The 14,890-nt window shown below is 44.0% G+C and overlaps 1 protein-coding gene across 16 annotated transcripts in view; it reads right to left on the bottom strand.

The window, feature by feature from the left end:
- The window catches only part of KALRN (kalirin RhoGEF kinase), a 592,295-nt gene that overhangs the window by 531,823 nt on the left and 45,582 nt on the right, over positions 1-14,890 (bottom strand). For 4 of the 16 annotated variants that reach the window (XM_036219580.1, XM_036219584.1, XM_036219583.1 and 1 more), the window contains exon 1: positions 1-198. The exons of 9 other annotated variants lie outside the window; for them this stretch is intronic. In XM_036219580.1, the coding sequence (XP_036075473.1) occupies positions 1-67 (67 nt within the window). In that variant the 5' untranslated portion in view covers positions 68-198. 3 more of the 16 variants (XM_036219572.1, XM_036219570.1, XM_036219582.1) reach the window with 3 other exon arrangements.

Here is a 14,890-nt window from a genome sequence, read left to right on the forward strand (position 1 = left end):
CTCGATCCAGTAGCCGGAGCAAGCGGAGATACCAGAGATACCACTGGTCCCAGAAGCGGTCCGTCATCCCACCCTGAACTCATCCTTCACAGCCAGTCCCCTCAGCAGAGCCTAGTCCCACCGCCACTGACTAGAGGAGGCTGGAATTTCTTGACGCTGGGCTTGCACGCAGCCTGCTCTAAGCAAATGCCTGCCTGCGAAGACAACCACCAGTCCTCCCACACAGAGGCTGACTGTGCCGGGAGCCCGTTTCGCAGCAACAAAGGAACAAGAGCAGAACACCGCCGCCTTGTGCAGATCAAGCCTTCATGGGCCCAAGGGGAGGTCAGAGCTGGGGAAGGGAGCCAGCGGGGCTTTCACAAAGAGGGAATGAAAATCCACAGTCAAGGCCAAATCTTGAATTACATTCCAGGATCTTCTGCCATCCTGGCTTCCCCTGCCTCCCACGCCAGGGACCAGTGGCTCCCCTAATAGGATGGGGGTAGGAAGCCAGGAGCTCAACCATCCTGGACTCCAAAGGTCAGCTCAGAAGACCCAGAGTCTCACTTCCTTGCTCTGCATGAACCACAGACACTCCCTGCCCAAGACTGCTAGACCTATGTGACCAGAAAAAGGCCACAGACCATTTTTCCTTACGTCCCTTCATGAATCTTCTGTTATAATGGAGACAGCATAGGCTCTGGATTCACACAGCCATAGGTTCAAATCCTGATACCCCTTAATAATAGTTCCTTCAACTTGCTAAGCCCCAGCTTCCTCCTCCATAAACTGGAAAGAACAGCATTTGCCTCACAGAGCTATTATAAGACTCCAAGGAAAGGAAGAATATAGCCTTTTTGGTAGATAGTGTCCATTCGAGTGCCCTTTCCCCCTTCCCCGCTAACCCCTCTCCCTCTTGCCGGTTTCTAGTTCCCACACGCCCATACATCCCATGGCGTCCTGCCTCCATGCCCTCGTTCCTACTCTTCCTGCTAATAGCATGTCCACCCCACTGCCCCACTTCATCATGGCCAAATCCTCTGGAATTTTCTAATGTCTAACTCAAATGCTGCAGAATCCAAGCAGCCTTCCCTGGTCTTTCCTGCTTCATACTGCATTTCACTTTCTTCTTTATGTAGGACTCGGCTCCTTTACTTAGCCATATCTCCATGAAAATAAGATCTACTATGAAATCACTGTTGTGTCCTCATATTAGGTCCTTGAACTTTGCAAGCACTCAAGTATTTACTAACTTAACGAATGAAGAGGCAAGTGAGTCTAGGTACCCATAAACACACGATTTCATTTTTATGGCTGAGGAAGGAATGGTACCTCAGTCCCTGGGCACTGCCTCAAGCTTATAGAGGATGACAGGGTACCGTGTCCTTGCCCTGCTGGGGACCCATTTCACAATGAATTGCCCACCCACACGGGGAGGCTGAGCCCTGGTAACTAAGAGTCCTGCTCACAGAAGGAAACCCGAGGGGACCCCAGGTCTGGGGCAACCTCATACTCCAATCCTAAAAACTACCCGGCAGCCATGTGCACATTCATCACAGCTTTTGTTTCAGCCAGACCACGCCAGCAATATCTTTTCACTGTTCTACTAGAAATGTTCACATCCCAGGCCTTCTAGTCTCTACTGGGCAACTGGCAGTAGCAGACCTCTCTCAGCATCTCCTCTTCCCGGGGGCCTAGGCCTCCGAGAGAAGACAGGCTGCAGCTTCTGACAGAATGTAACCTGGGCAGGGGGCATGACAGGAGCAGGAGCCAGGAGACAGGGAGAAAACGAGCAGAGCCATAGTCTCCACTGGCCTGCCCTGCCCCAGCACCACCCCTGACTGCATCATGGCTCCTTCTTAAAGGGCAGCATTGGGACTGAACAGACACCACTGCCCAAAAGCTACCTCTCAGGATTTGTGTATTATTTTGTTATAACCTTAAATAGACAAGACTCCAGCATGTAATTAACACAAGAATGCAAACCCCTCCTCCTTTCTTTCCAGAGAGAAGTGCGCTGACCCGTAGCCTTCCCTTTCCTTCATGAATAACAACATCCATGATTCAGATGTGGCCAATACTTTTTAGCTCACAAAGAACTTTCATCTCCCTCATCAACTTTGGGCTTGTTAACAGCCCTGCAAGGTCTGTATGATGGGAATCACTTTCCCCAGTCTACAGAACCCATGTTCAACGAGATTAAACAACTTGCTTATGGTCAAATGCCTAATAGGTGGCTGCGCTGAGAAAGAAATACGCGCTGTCTCCTCCCAAAGAGAGTTTCTGGGACTCTGGCTCGCTCCCTGAGGGACTGTGACATCTCTCATAGAAGGACAGGATCTCCACCGCAGTGCTGACATGCCATGGGCACAGGCTGAGTACACAGCCTGCATGTGACCACTTACTAATGACCTTTCATCCTTTTCTCTGGCTCCTAGCTTATGGCTGCTGAGGGAGAGCATCTCCACATATGGATGCCCAAAGTGCCTTTCTCTGACACAACTTAGAAGAAATCTGAAATGGGAAGGGTGCACACATGGCTCTCACCATGCAGAAGAGCTAGACAGAGAGGGACTACAGGAAGGGTGTCTGACTGACTGTGAGACAGAAAGTCCCAGTGACTTTCTGGACACTACATAGAGTGCTCTGATGGTGCTCAGAGTACTACTCCATCCTTGGGCCTGGAGAAAGAAGCGGGCCCTGTCCCCTTCCTTCCAGTAATCAAGGGCAAAACATTCCACACCGTCTCATTTTCAGAGAGAGAAAAAGAATAAAGATGTTAAAGAATAGTATGAGTACAAGCACTTCCACCACAAACTGAGACCCTAAGAACATAGGAATACCTGTTGAGTCAGGCCCAGGATTTTACTAAAGACTAGCTTCAATCCATCAAGCTGGGCTCCTGTGAGCTCCACAGCTCACCACTGCTCATTTCTCCGACTTCCTCAGAGCCTCATAAGCCTTACTTTAAATGCAACCCCTCCAGAAGTTGAATAAAATGTTCCAAGAGACTGTCAGAGTTGCCATTTAGCTGCAGTGTAATTAGAAAGAACAGGATATCGGCCAGGAAAGAGGTTTATTAGATTTTTGTTGTTATTGTTGTTTTGTCTTAAACAATGCTTCTGCAGTGGCTCCTTCCTTCATCGTAGTCAAAGCAAGCACTGCCATGGGCATGGTTCCTCCACCCCACCCAGCTGGCCACAGGGACATGTTCTCCAAGGACAAGCAGGGTCTCCTGGCCAGCAGCAGCCTGTCCATTCCAGAGGCCCAATGCCCATCTGGATGATCACCTGTTATTCGATGATACAACATAGATGTGTTCCCTTCTCTTCACTGTTCCTTCTCCTTAACTTGGCACTGTTCTTTCTTCCTCTCTTCACCCTCCCCAACATGAAAACACTGTGTTCTCAACCAGATAAAGCCAGCACAAGTGTATGGAGCAGAAGGCAAGCAGCATGGAGGGAGGAGAGAACCAATCAAGTCCCAGCTCTTTCCCACTCACCTCCCGGGACAACAATGACCACTGCTCCCAGAGCAGCACTGGCCAGCTCCTCAGACACATGCGGCTAATCAATGAGTAAAGGCCACAAAGGAGGCAGCACAGTTGCTAGTGTCTACATGCCAGAGTGAGGACTCTGTCTGCAGACGATGTTCTCGCCCCCATCCCACCCTAGGAAGTGGGCTCCACCAGGCTGCCATTTTGCCCTGCAAGCTGTGCTTCAGTTGCAACATGAATCAAACGCTCCGGCAGACACCATCCTCAGCCACCTCCCACACCACTTCTGTCCCCCTGGCGATCAGCAGCCAAGTGGTGAAGTGAAGCCTGTGGCAACACATTCACAACAACACCATCCAGGGGACAGTATGGACACCCGCCAGTCTCTCCTATGACGGCCTGGTATCCCCAGGTGAACAGGCTCCTTAGGTCTACACCTGGGGACAGTGCCTAAGATAAGTATCACCTATCATACTGAAATTCGAGTCTACCTCTCCTAAGAGGCCTTTTCCCAGCTAACCTCATTCATCTCTATCTCAGAGGTTCTCAAAGTTTAATGGGCAGCAGAATCACCTTAGAGACTCGGTTATCCATGCAGATAACAAGGCCTCGCTCCCAGAGGCCTGCATTTTTAACTAACTCCCCAGATGATTTTGAAATGGTGATCCATCTGCTTCTGTCCCTGCTCTCCTTTCTTACACACGGCACTGACTTAAATCATTTAACTTCTTTGGTTGAATTCTACGGTGTATCCCATCTCACCCACATACCCTAGGAGTCTGGGGGGAGTGGAGGGTGGCCAATTCTGAATCCTGAATTAGACCAGAGTCTCCTGAAATGTAAAGGGAGGTCCCGCCTCCCCCCACCCAGGACCAGTAGAGGGCCCCACAGGAGAGGCCGAGAAGCACCCAGCCAGGAGGCTGAGAAATCAGCCTCGTCTCTCCACAGGCTCCAGAAAGTATTCATTCCGTGGCTCCACCAGGCACATCTGTACAATGGCTTTAAATGTCACCTCAAATATCAGGTCAGGCGGCAGGAGGTAAAGACGGAAGCTAATTAGCCTGCCTTGCCCTGGCTTTTGAGTCACTTTCATCCTTGCTCACCTCCGATCTACGCTGAGATCTTTAACTCTCCCTTGGCTAAAGGAACGCCAGCTCACGAAGACTTCACACACCGATCATTCACTGCACTGGCCTCTAAACAAACCTGTTAAACAGGGAAAAACATCCCTCCCTGACCCCTGCATTGCCCTGAATTGCTGAACACAGCATGTCACCCCAACACCCCTCCCCAGACCCCAAGAGGGAGACTCTTCCCTTCTTTCTGTCTTTCAAAGCTCACCATCCAACCTGAGCCTATGAAAAGTATTATAATAATCTCATCTCCTCTAAGGTGTTCATGAAAACGTAATATTTTGGCCCTCAGGGAATATTTACATTTTGGCAAAAGATACTGCCTTAGGCCAGAGGAAGGGGAGTAGAAGTCCAGGCCTTAAATACAAGCAGTAGTGGAGTGGATGTTGGGGACAGGGAGGAGGGTCCCTGACTCTCCTCCCTAAGCCTGCCGGGCATTTGCCTGTCTGGCCATCCGGTGAAGGCCACTCACAGGAGCTGGTGCCTCTTCCACCTTCCCTAACTCACTCTCCTGCCTGACCATGTCCTACTCAGAGCTTCACCCAAGAGGCCCAGGTAATCCAGAGGGTTCATTACTGCCTCCTACATTTTCCTCACAGACAATAAGGTGGCGCCTCCATCTTACCTCCCACTAAGGGCAATTTCTTTAGCTATCGAAGGAGGTGGTGTGACTTGACGACATGAGAACCCCTCAGGTTTACCCCTCTGAGGTTTGGTTTCTCTTAACTATTCCTCCCATCTCTCAGTTACCACAGTTCACGAATACAGAATCAGGAAAACCTAAGTTTTCAGTCACCACGGATGAAACCTCGTACCTCACCCAGCACATAGGCGCCCCATCATGGGAAATTCTCTCCCTTCCCCCCTCTTCTTCCCACACCCTCTCCACCTCCTCCAAGAACTTTTCCAAATACCCCTCCCCACTAGCACATCTGCCCAGTAAAATCAGGCACTATAATGGTGACTGGATTGATAATAATGAATGTGAAGTTCAATAGGATCAAAATGAGCCCACCATACCATCAAAGAAATGCTACATTTGATGAGCATTATATTTATAACATTTTTTCTATATTCTGTTGGATTTTTTTTTCCTTTTTGGGAAAATGTATAATCTGTGTGTGTTCCATAGGGCAATCCACTATTACATCAGAATATTTGACTCACCTAAATTCCCTGACCCACCCCATGCCCGCCTCACCCCACATACGCCAGGCTGCATAGTAACCAATTTGAATTCTCTCCTTCTTACCTCTTAATTTCAAAAAGAAAAGAATCAGTTGCCATGATCACTTTAATTTGCAGCAAATGAATTCTGCTTATGGTTCTTTAAAATAACTGACTATAAACTCTGTAAAGAATCTCTTGATAATCTGTGTACACTGCTATTCGAAGCCTTCTAGCTGTTGGGAAAGGGTGTGAGCTTTGGAATCAGACCAGCTGGGTTCAAATCCCAGATCTTTTCCTAGCTAACTGAGTGACTAGAGACAAACCACTTAAGATCCTTAAATCTCAGTTTCTTCTTTTAGATGAACATAAGGCTCATCTTATAAAACTTGAACCACCTTCCTACTGAAAAAACAAAATAACATATATAAGATATATAAAATACAAAGCACTGTACCTGATACATAGTAGGCACTTAAGAAATAAAGTTAGTGCATCCCCTTCAATAGAAAACAAGCTCGTACCAGGCTGAAATTCTCAATTCACTGGACCTAAGTGGACAGATAAGCCAGTAAAAAACAGCATCAGCTCTGCCACTGAGGATAAGCCAAGTGGCCCTTAGGAAGTCTTGAGTTAGGGACAAGTCACGACTCCAAATCCCCCAGCTTCTCTACCTGCCTGACTCATCTGGCTTCCTCCCTAGGGATTCAATTATGAAAAATCCTCTGACTATGCCCACATGAACCACGTGGAGGACCCTCAGCACTGAGGAGATGGGAAACTCCAATGATTTGGCTGCCCTAAAAGTCCACTGATTTTGGCCTCACAACATACACACAGGAAAGCCTAAAGATATCCATGTAAAAAAAATAAATAAATAAAACCAAAAAAACTATAAAACTTCAAGAAAAACTTTTATAATCTTAGGGTGGGAAGGCTTTCCTAAGGAGAACACAAAGCTCAACATGTTGGCTTTTGTGTGTGTGTGTGTGTGTGTGTGTGTGTGTGTGTGTGTGTGTGTGTGTGTGTTTAACTCTCTGGAAGGATATACAGATCTTCTAAGGGGAATAGGGGCTGGACAATAGCAGTGAAAGGAATACTTTTTCAGTGTATGTCCTTTTAATTTTGACCCTAGAACTGTATCACTAATTTTTAAAAGACATTTTAAGATGATGAAGTCAAGAATAAATAAAACTGTTCCTGGAGTTTAGCTGCCATGCTGTGAGAAGCTCAAGCCGCATGGAAAGTTCACATGGAAAGACCACACAAAGGAGCACTAAGGATCTACAATGAGAACCCCTGCGAGTCCCAGCCCCACCCACACCCACACCAACTGCCAGCCATGAGAGTGTGGCCATGTTGGAGCTTCCAGCCATCCCAGCACCTGGCAGACACCATATAAAACAGAACTGCCTAGTCAACCCTCAGAATCATAAGAAATGATAAACTGTTGTTCTAAGCCACTAAGATTGGTGGTGGTTTGTCACAGTGTAATAGATAAATGAAACTGGGAGTCATTGGTGAATGGAGGGCAGTTAATGCCACAGAATTGGATGAGGTTACCAAAGAAGTGTTGAAAAGTATTATACCTATCTAATCTAGAAGACAATAGCACAGTTAGTCTCAGATAGGTAGATATCTATTTATCTATCTATCATAGAGCTAGAATTTTGAAGACAAGGTTGTCATAGGTACAGGGGTTGGGGAGGGCTCTCTAATTAACATACTTCCCTAAATTAAAAATGAAGTCAATCTTTCTTCAACAGGAAATAAATATGTGTGATTTGGCTGCCTGCTTTGACAACACGAGCTGTCTCTTCTGATTCATTAAATTTAGAGCTCCAAGATTTTGAAGAAAATATACGTAAAGTCTGTGTATACAATATTCAATATATTTAAACTTATAATAAAAGAAATGTTTAATGTCAACTAAAATGTGTGAGGGGGGGTATATAGTTTTCAATATTCTTCTAGGGCATACCTAAGCAGAAAATTCTGAAGCACACTGAACTACATATGGTATACTCGCACAGTGGAATACCATGCAGCTGTTAGAAAAGAATGAGGCAGCTTTCTGTAAATTGATATGAAAAGATATTCCAGACATACTGCTGGATTAAAAATGCAAAGCATAGAACAATGTAGTTAGTATTCACATGCTTTTGACAAGAAAGGAGTAATATAGGTATGAATTCAGATTTGCTTATCTTACAAAACATACTGTTAAGAATCACAAGAAACTAACACTGATGGTTACTTATGGAGAGAGAGGGCTGGGTAGACGGACATATAAGGGTCTTATAAAGACCTTTTATATTGTATTGATTTTTGAACAATAAGTTATATTGTGGGATATTTTAAGTCTCCACAGAGAAAAAAAAGAATAGATAAAATTGCAAAAACATGACCAATGTTAAAAGATAATCTAAGAGTCCAATATTTGCCACATTGCAACAATATATCATACATAGATTTTGTATCTCTAACCTACAAAGAGCTCCTAAAAAAACATTAAGAAAATGTTAAGCAATCCACTGTAGAAATGAGTCAAGAATATGAACAGACAATTCACAGAAGAGGAAGTACAAATAATTGATAAAAAATATCTAAAGATGCTAACCTTTACAATAATCAGAAAAGTGCAAATTAAAGTAATAACAGCATGCCACATTTTACCTATCATATTGGGAAAATATATATAATCTGGTGGAAAGTAAATTGATATAATATTTTTAGAAATCAATTTTGCAATACCTATTAACATTCCTAGAGTGCCTAGCTTTCAACCCCGCAATTCTACTTCTTAGACTCTCGCCTACTGCATTTACATACACATTTCAGTGTATTCTGTAACAGCCCCAAACTGGAGATAATCTAAATGTCCAACAATATGAGACTAGTAAGATTACATAACCTATTATACTTTGAAATCATTTAAAAAGATAAGTTTTATATGTAATCACATAAAAGAATGTCCGTGATATATTGTTGAGTGAGAGGAAACAATTTTGCAAAATAATTTGAAATAATTTGTATTATCCCACTTTGTGAAAACACAGATATATAAATACACCCACACACAAATGAATATGTATTTCAACATGCATAGAACAGCAGTTCTGGTAGAATGTACACCAAAACTTTGACAGTTGTTTTCCCTGAGAGACAGGGGAAATTGGTCAAAGAATTGTATTCTATAAAATGTTATAGTGTTCTAACTTTTCACCATAAGCATTCATTACTGTGATAATTTTCAAAGCATTTACATATTCAGTCTGACTGAATTAGCAGCTCAGACCTTTCCCGGAATATGGGTGCTCCCTCAGGGCCAGGAGAGCATGCTCCCTCTCCTCCTCCCACTCACAGGCTCTGAAATGTGAGATGGTCTTTGGCGAACCCACAGGTCATAACCAACAACCCGGACTTCTGCACCTGGGCACTGGCTGACAGGTGCAGCTCGTCCCCCAACTTTGCTCCACAACAAGAATCATATGGGTGCTCCGTGAACTTGAGCATTCAGTAAAATCCAACTTTGGGCCACTTAAATGCCCGCAGGACTTTGGTCAGAGATGGCAACTACATTTTAGCCCGAGTTTCCGTTCTAACGAAGGGCAGTGATTGTCCAGAGCTTTGTGTTAAATAATGTTACTATACTTCCCTTTGCATTAATGAATATCATCTCTGAGACTGTGAGAAAAAATATTTTGAGGCCACAGGAAGGATGGATGGGGAAGGAGTGGCACTGTCAATTAGTGACATCTGTCAGGACACAGCGGGAAGAGCCGCACACGCAGGCTGGGAAGTCTGCAGTCTCTGCCCTTGTACAGGGGCCTCTGCCTGATACTTTCAAATCTGCCATCTCTACGCCGAGCTTCGTTTGGAGGGAGCTGAAGGAGGTGGGAGGTGCCTGAGGGTGAAGGATGGTGACAGCTGATTGTTACTGTGTCCTTAACTGCTGTGTCTATCAGAAGACAAGATGAAGACATGGAGAGTCTGAGGAAGGGGCAGGAGCCCTCAACAGGTGGAGACGAGGCCTCAAACAGCCTGCAGATAAAAGACTCTGAACACCTGGGTACAGCGCAAGCCTGAGGTTAGCCCTGAGCCTGGGTTCCACCTGTTACATCTTACTGCATTCCTTATCCCAAGAATCCAACAATCGTGCCCAGGTAAGAATGTGTCTTTCACAATTTTGAAATTTCCAAGTGCCCTGTTAATTGGGAATTTAGTCATCTTCTCTATCTCTGCAACCAAAAACAGAAAGGAAAAAGAACCCAAAGCCAAAAAAAATCTCAGAACTTCACGTGTTGTAACTAAAAACACTCAATAAACAAAGCAGTCCTTGGGCTCCCTTGGGGAGTAATTGTCTAAGAATGCTTCTTTTCTCTCAGCTGGTGAGAGCGAAAGAGACACAGACGTGCTAAGGCTGTGCAGAGCTCATCTTGAAAGCATTAATTTTTCCAAACACCAAAGTGCTGTTCCTGTGCTTTTCCAGAGCAAGTGACAGCAGGCAGTGAGGAGGCTGCTGAGGACACCCCTCCATGCAGGGTCTGCCTGCGGGGGTTCAGAGAAAGCAGTCATGGTGAAGCCTTGCGGGAAGGATAGGAATTTGGAAGGCAGGGAACAAGGCCCAGGGACCATGACCTGTCACCAGGAGGAGCCGCACAAGCCTTGGAGGGCACTGACAACGTGGGGTGGAGGACTGCTTTCTAAACTGAAAAGAGTGAAAGCAGAACCAATACCTTCACCCCTTTTCCAGATCATGTTCTAGGGGCCGACTTGGCAATCAACCAAAATATTCGCCTGCCATACCTATCCCTTACAACCTGTAGCCCGACAACCACACACAGGGGCCTGGCACCAGGAGAGGTTGTCCAGCATCTGGCAGAGGTCTTTAAACCATTCTCCCTTCTCCTCCCCATTCAGGGAGGGAAATCCATAGTAGAGAATGTAGTCTGGTTTCTCTCTTCTTTGCTGCCCCGAGTCCATTCTCCTTAGGAGGCTGGGGACACTCTCCTCTACTCATAGAAGAACAAGACACAACAAAACCATACACTGAGACATAGGAAAGTCTCATCATCTGCCTGACAAAGGCCAACTCAACAATTAGAATACACTAGAAGCCCTGTCAATCTTTACTAGACATTCTTCAAAAGGGCGGCTACCACTAGGGCCTATCCACATCCAACAGTATGCCAGGGAATCACTGTGCCCTCCACATGTGGGCTTAAATGCTTGATCACTATCAAGACTTTATATGCCAATTCTACCACTTATTAATTGTGTGAAATTGGTCAAATTACTTAATGTCATGTACCTTCGTTTTCTTATCTGTAAAATGAGGATGGTAACTACTTAAATAAGTTAATAAGTGTAAAGAGCTTAGAATAATACCTGGCACACATTAAATACTATATATGTGTTTACAATTAAGATTACCATTATGTGTTCAGACTTCACCCTCCACGCTAAACCAGCTCTTCCCTCTGGACCACTGCACAGGCTCTTCCCATGCTTTGGAACATTGTTTCCCACCCTGCCTTCTTCTGGCTGGTGGTGCTAATTCTCCAAATCTCTAGGAAGCCTTCCCTGCCCCACCCAGCTGGACTGAATGTCCCTGCATATGTACCCATCACACCATGCACTTCCTTGGTATCATATTATATTCTAATTGTCTATATGTCATTGCTGTATGTGTACTGCCTAGCATGGGAAGGTACTTGATAAATACATGTTGAATGAATGAATGAGGAATAGATGAAGGGCAGCTTTCATTCATTTAACAAGCATTTACCAGGTGCATACTATGTGTTACTCCCAAACGAATACCTGAAGGAGCAGAACACTCAAACTTTTTTCCAAGAACTCATAGTCTAAAGAGCAAAATTTCCACCTTCTAGCAGTAACTCAAGAAAAGAGATGGGGTGGGTATAGCCCTGCCCAAGGCAAGAAGTCACCAGGTACCAAGAGAAGGGGCGGCTCTCAGGAACACAGGTTTACCTAGAGTGGCTCTATTTAACTTGAACCAAGCAATAAAAACCTTGAATCCAAGATTCTTTATCGTCTTTGCATGTGAAAAGTAAATGTATCTTTGTATGATCTATGAAAAACAAAAAATGGAATCTTTTTGCATAAGGATGGTCTACTTAATGCTTTCAAGAGAAATGCTGGTCACTTCATTGCATCCATGCTGTCTGCAAACTGTCTTCACCACACTGTAAACTCCTATGGACAGAAATCATGGTCTGTGCATTTTTATATCCCACTCCATTCCCACCCGCCATTGACACCAAGCGCCTAGCACAGTACCTTGCCCAAAGTAAAGAAACATTGCAGGATGCAAAAGGGGAACAATTCGCTCATTTTGTATCATTTCTTCCCTTCTGCATTTCTCACTGTCTTTTGTTTGTTTATTAGCTTAAGGAAAAAGAAGAGAAGAAATTTAAAAAAAAAAAAAAACATCAGGAGTTAAAGGAATATTTGTTGTTCCTTCTACTTTTCTCTTCTGAGGCAGAACCAGCACTACCACCATCCTACCTGCCAAATAAAGCTGGCTGTGGGATTTTTAGAGAAGATCTACTTGCCTGTAGCTTTGCCAGAAGCCTTTGATAGATCAGTCTCACTAAAGGAAAAAAAGGAAACGGAATTTCTACTTATAGTAAGAAAAAGTTGAAGCAACTTTTCCCTTGGAGATTACATCATAGATACTTGAGGTTATGTTTTCCATCCTGGTTGCCCTAAAAATGAGGCAACATAGGAGGATCTTTTCCTCAATGAAAAGTCTGAGCCTGGCCACCTCCAGGAAGGCAATTATGCTCCCAAACCCCAGCCCAGGAAGCGGAAGGACCCCAGAGCACTGCCAGCCAATGCTACTGCAGCAATGTAGCTGCACAGCTGTCCTGGAGGAGGAGCTTCTGAGAGCGACCCTCCATCCTCCACGCCTCACTCCAGGACTCTACTCCCACCTTCATTACCACTGTTTGAAGTATCATCTGTGGCAGGTCATATAACGAATTTTAAAATCATCTAAAAGTGAGTTAGAAAGTATCTGCCCCATCATTTCCATCCTTCTTGTGGGTAATGCAGAGTAGACTGTAAGGCCTGTGGCTCAAAAAATGTCCTTTTACTATGAGTACTAGGCAGAGAAAACGTGCAGAAGGCTGTGTGTCCATGCATACATCCATGTGCATAGGCGCATGTGTGTCTACTTGAATAGTGAGTGTGTCTGTTTGAATAAAGCTCCACATATCGTGTCAGTCAGGGTGGACAAGCCCTTGGCACTGGGCTTGTCACTAAGGGTAGCTCTGTCTCCACCATCAGACACGGTCTCCCTGGTAAAGGAACATATACAGCAATTTGAGAAGAGATAGCTTATTTTTTTTTCCTGGTGTATTTCAGATTGAATGCACTCTTACCTGGAGATACATAAAAACATTGCTCATTAAAGTGTCACGGGATCTATTTTAAATGAAAGTTGCCCTGGGGCAATATATGCCATCCTCATTTCCCTCCATGACAGGCGAGAGCAGGTGGTCAGGAGAATGTCACAGAGTGTGTGTCTGGATTTCTGCTGAACCTTTGACAAATGTCCTCTAAAACAGTCCTGTAGATAAGACAGTGAAAAACTGACAGGATAAGTTGGACGGAACTGCTGCAGACAAACGACAGGGGACAAAGAGTGTTTATTAGGCGAATACAGTGAGCTTCGCGTGGATGAGTGTCTTCAGCGGTGGCCACTAAGCTCTCCCCTTGACAGCTGTTTTATTTTTTAAAAATAATTTTCTAAGATGACAAAATGAAAACTATGTTTATCATACGGGAAGATGATACAGAACTGGTATAGTGGGCTTAAGACTATAATAGAGAACCAAAATCAATATGTGAATTTATCTCAGCAGATTTCAACGTTAGGTCAAAATTAGCAATTTTATCTCTGAGATCCACATTTTAAAATACAAATGTATATATCACTCATATAGCAACTGTACTCCTTTGTATCTACTCTAGGGAAACACTTGTGTATGTACATGCTTGTTCACAAATGCTTAGCGTAGCACTGTTTATAATGGTTAAAAAAGTGAAAAACAGAAACAACAACAAAAGAATTGCTAAGACAATTATGGAATAGCCACAATGAGAACCACTATACAGAAGATTCTCAAGATATGTCACTGCATGGAGAAAAAGTTACAAAGTGATTTGAAAAGCATATGTTAATCTCTCTCTCTCTCTCTCTTTCTCTCTCTCTCTCTCTCTCTCTCTCTCTCTCTCTCACACACACACACACACACACACACACACACAAATTTGCAAATTTCTATAGATATGCATGTATTGAAAGGTCTGGCTGAGTCCCTAATAACTGATACCAGAATTTACCTCCAGAGAGAAGCTAAATTGGTGTGAAGTCCAAACTTTGGCTTTACCTTCAATATCTGAAATTCAGAATGTATTGTGTTAAGCTTGTATAATTCAGCTTTCTTTTTATAGTAAAATCTTGCTTTTGGCTTTCACGAAAAACTCAACAACATAGGGAAGGGCACAAATTTTTGCACTTTCTATTACCACAAACCGAAGAAGGGTCAGCATTGTGGAAAGACTACGAGAAGCTACCTCAATCTACACAGAGTGTATGAGAAGTTTGGTGTCCAGGTAGCCTGCAAATACCAGGTATCGCTAAGCTATTGGTCATGTCTGCAGCACTGTGTGGATCCAATCCTACTAGTATAATTAGGCAGAGACATTGGCAAAGTAGAATGAGGAAAGAAATGCCTTTGGGGAGTCTGTAAAGCATGACTTAAGAATAATGATTGAATGGATCACAACTGTTTAATTTCAAGACAAGATTATGGGGAGACAGGTTCCTTAAAATACTTGAAGAGTTACTATGCAAGTAGTACAATAAACTTATTTCCAAGGATAAATGCCAGCATAAATACAAATTATTTTTAACTAAAATGAAGAAAAAGAAGAAACATTCCAACTAATAAGAATGAATAACAAGAGAATAGTCTCTATCGAGTAAGATCATGAGTTCCCTGTCATTGGAGGTATTCAAGTAAGAGATTCTATAGAAAAAGTGTTATGTTTAATAAGGGGCAAACTGTGTAATCTTTAA

The sequence above is a fragment of the Rousettus aegyptiacus genome, unplaced genomic scaffold (assembly GCF_014176215.1).
Source record: "Rousettus aegyptiacus isolate mRouAeg1 unplaced genomic scaffold, mRouAeg1.p scaffold_m13_p_4, whole genome shotgun sequence".
NCBI classification, from domain to species: domain Eukaryota; kingdom Metazoa; phylum Chordata; class Mammalia; order Chiroptera; family Pteropodidae; genus Rousettus; species Rousettus aegyptiacus.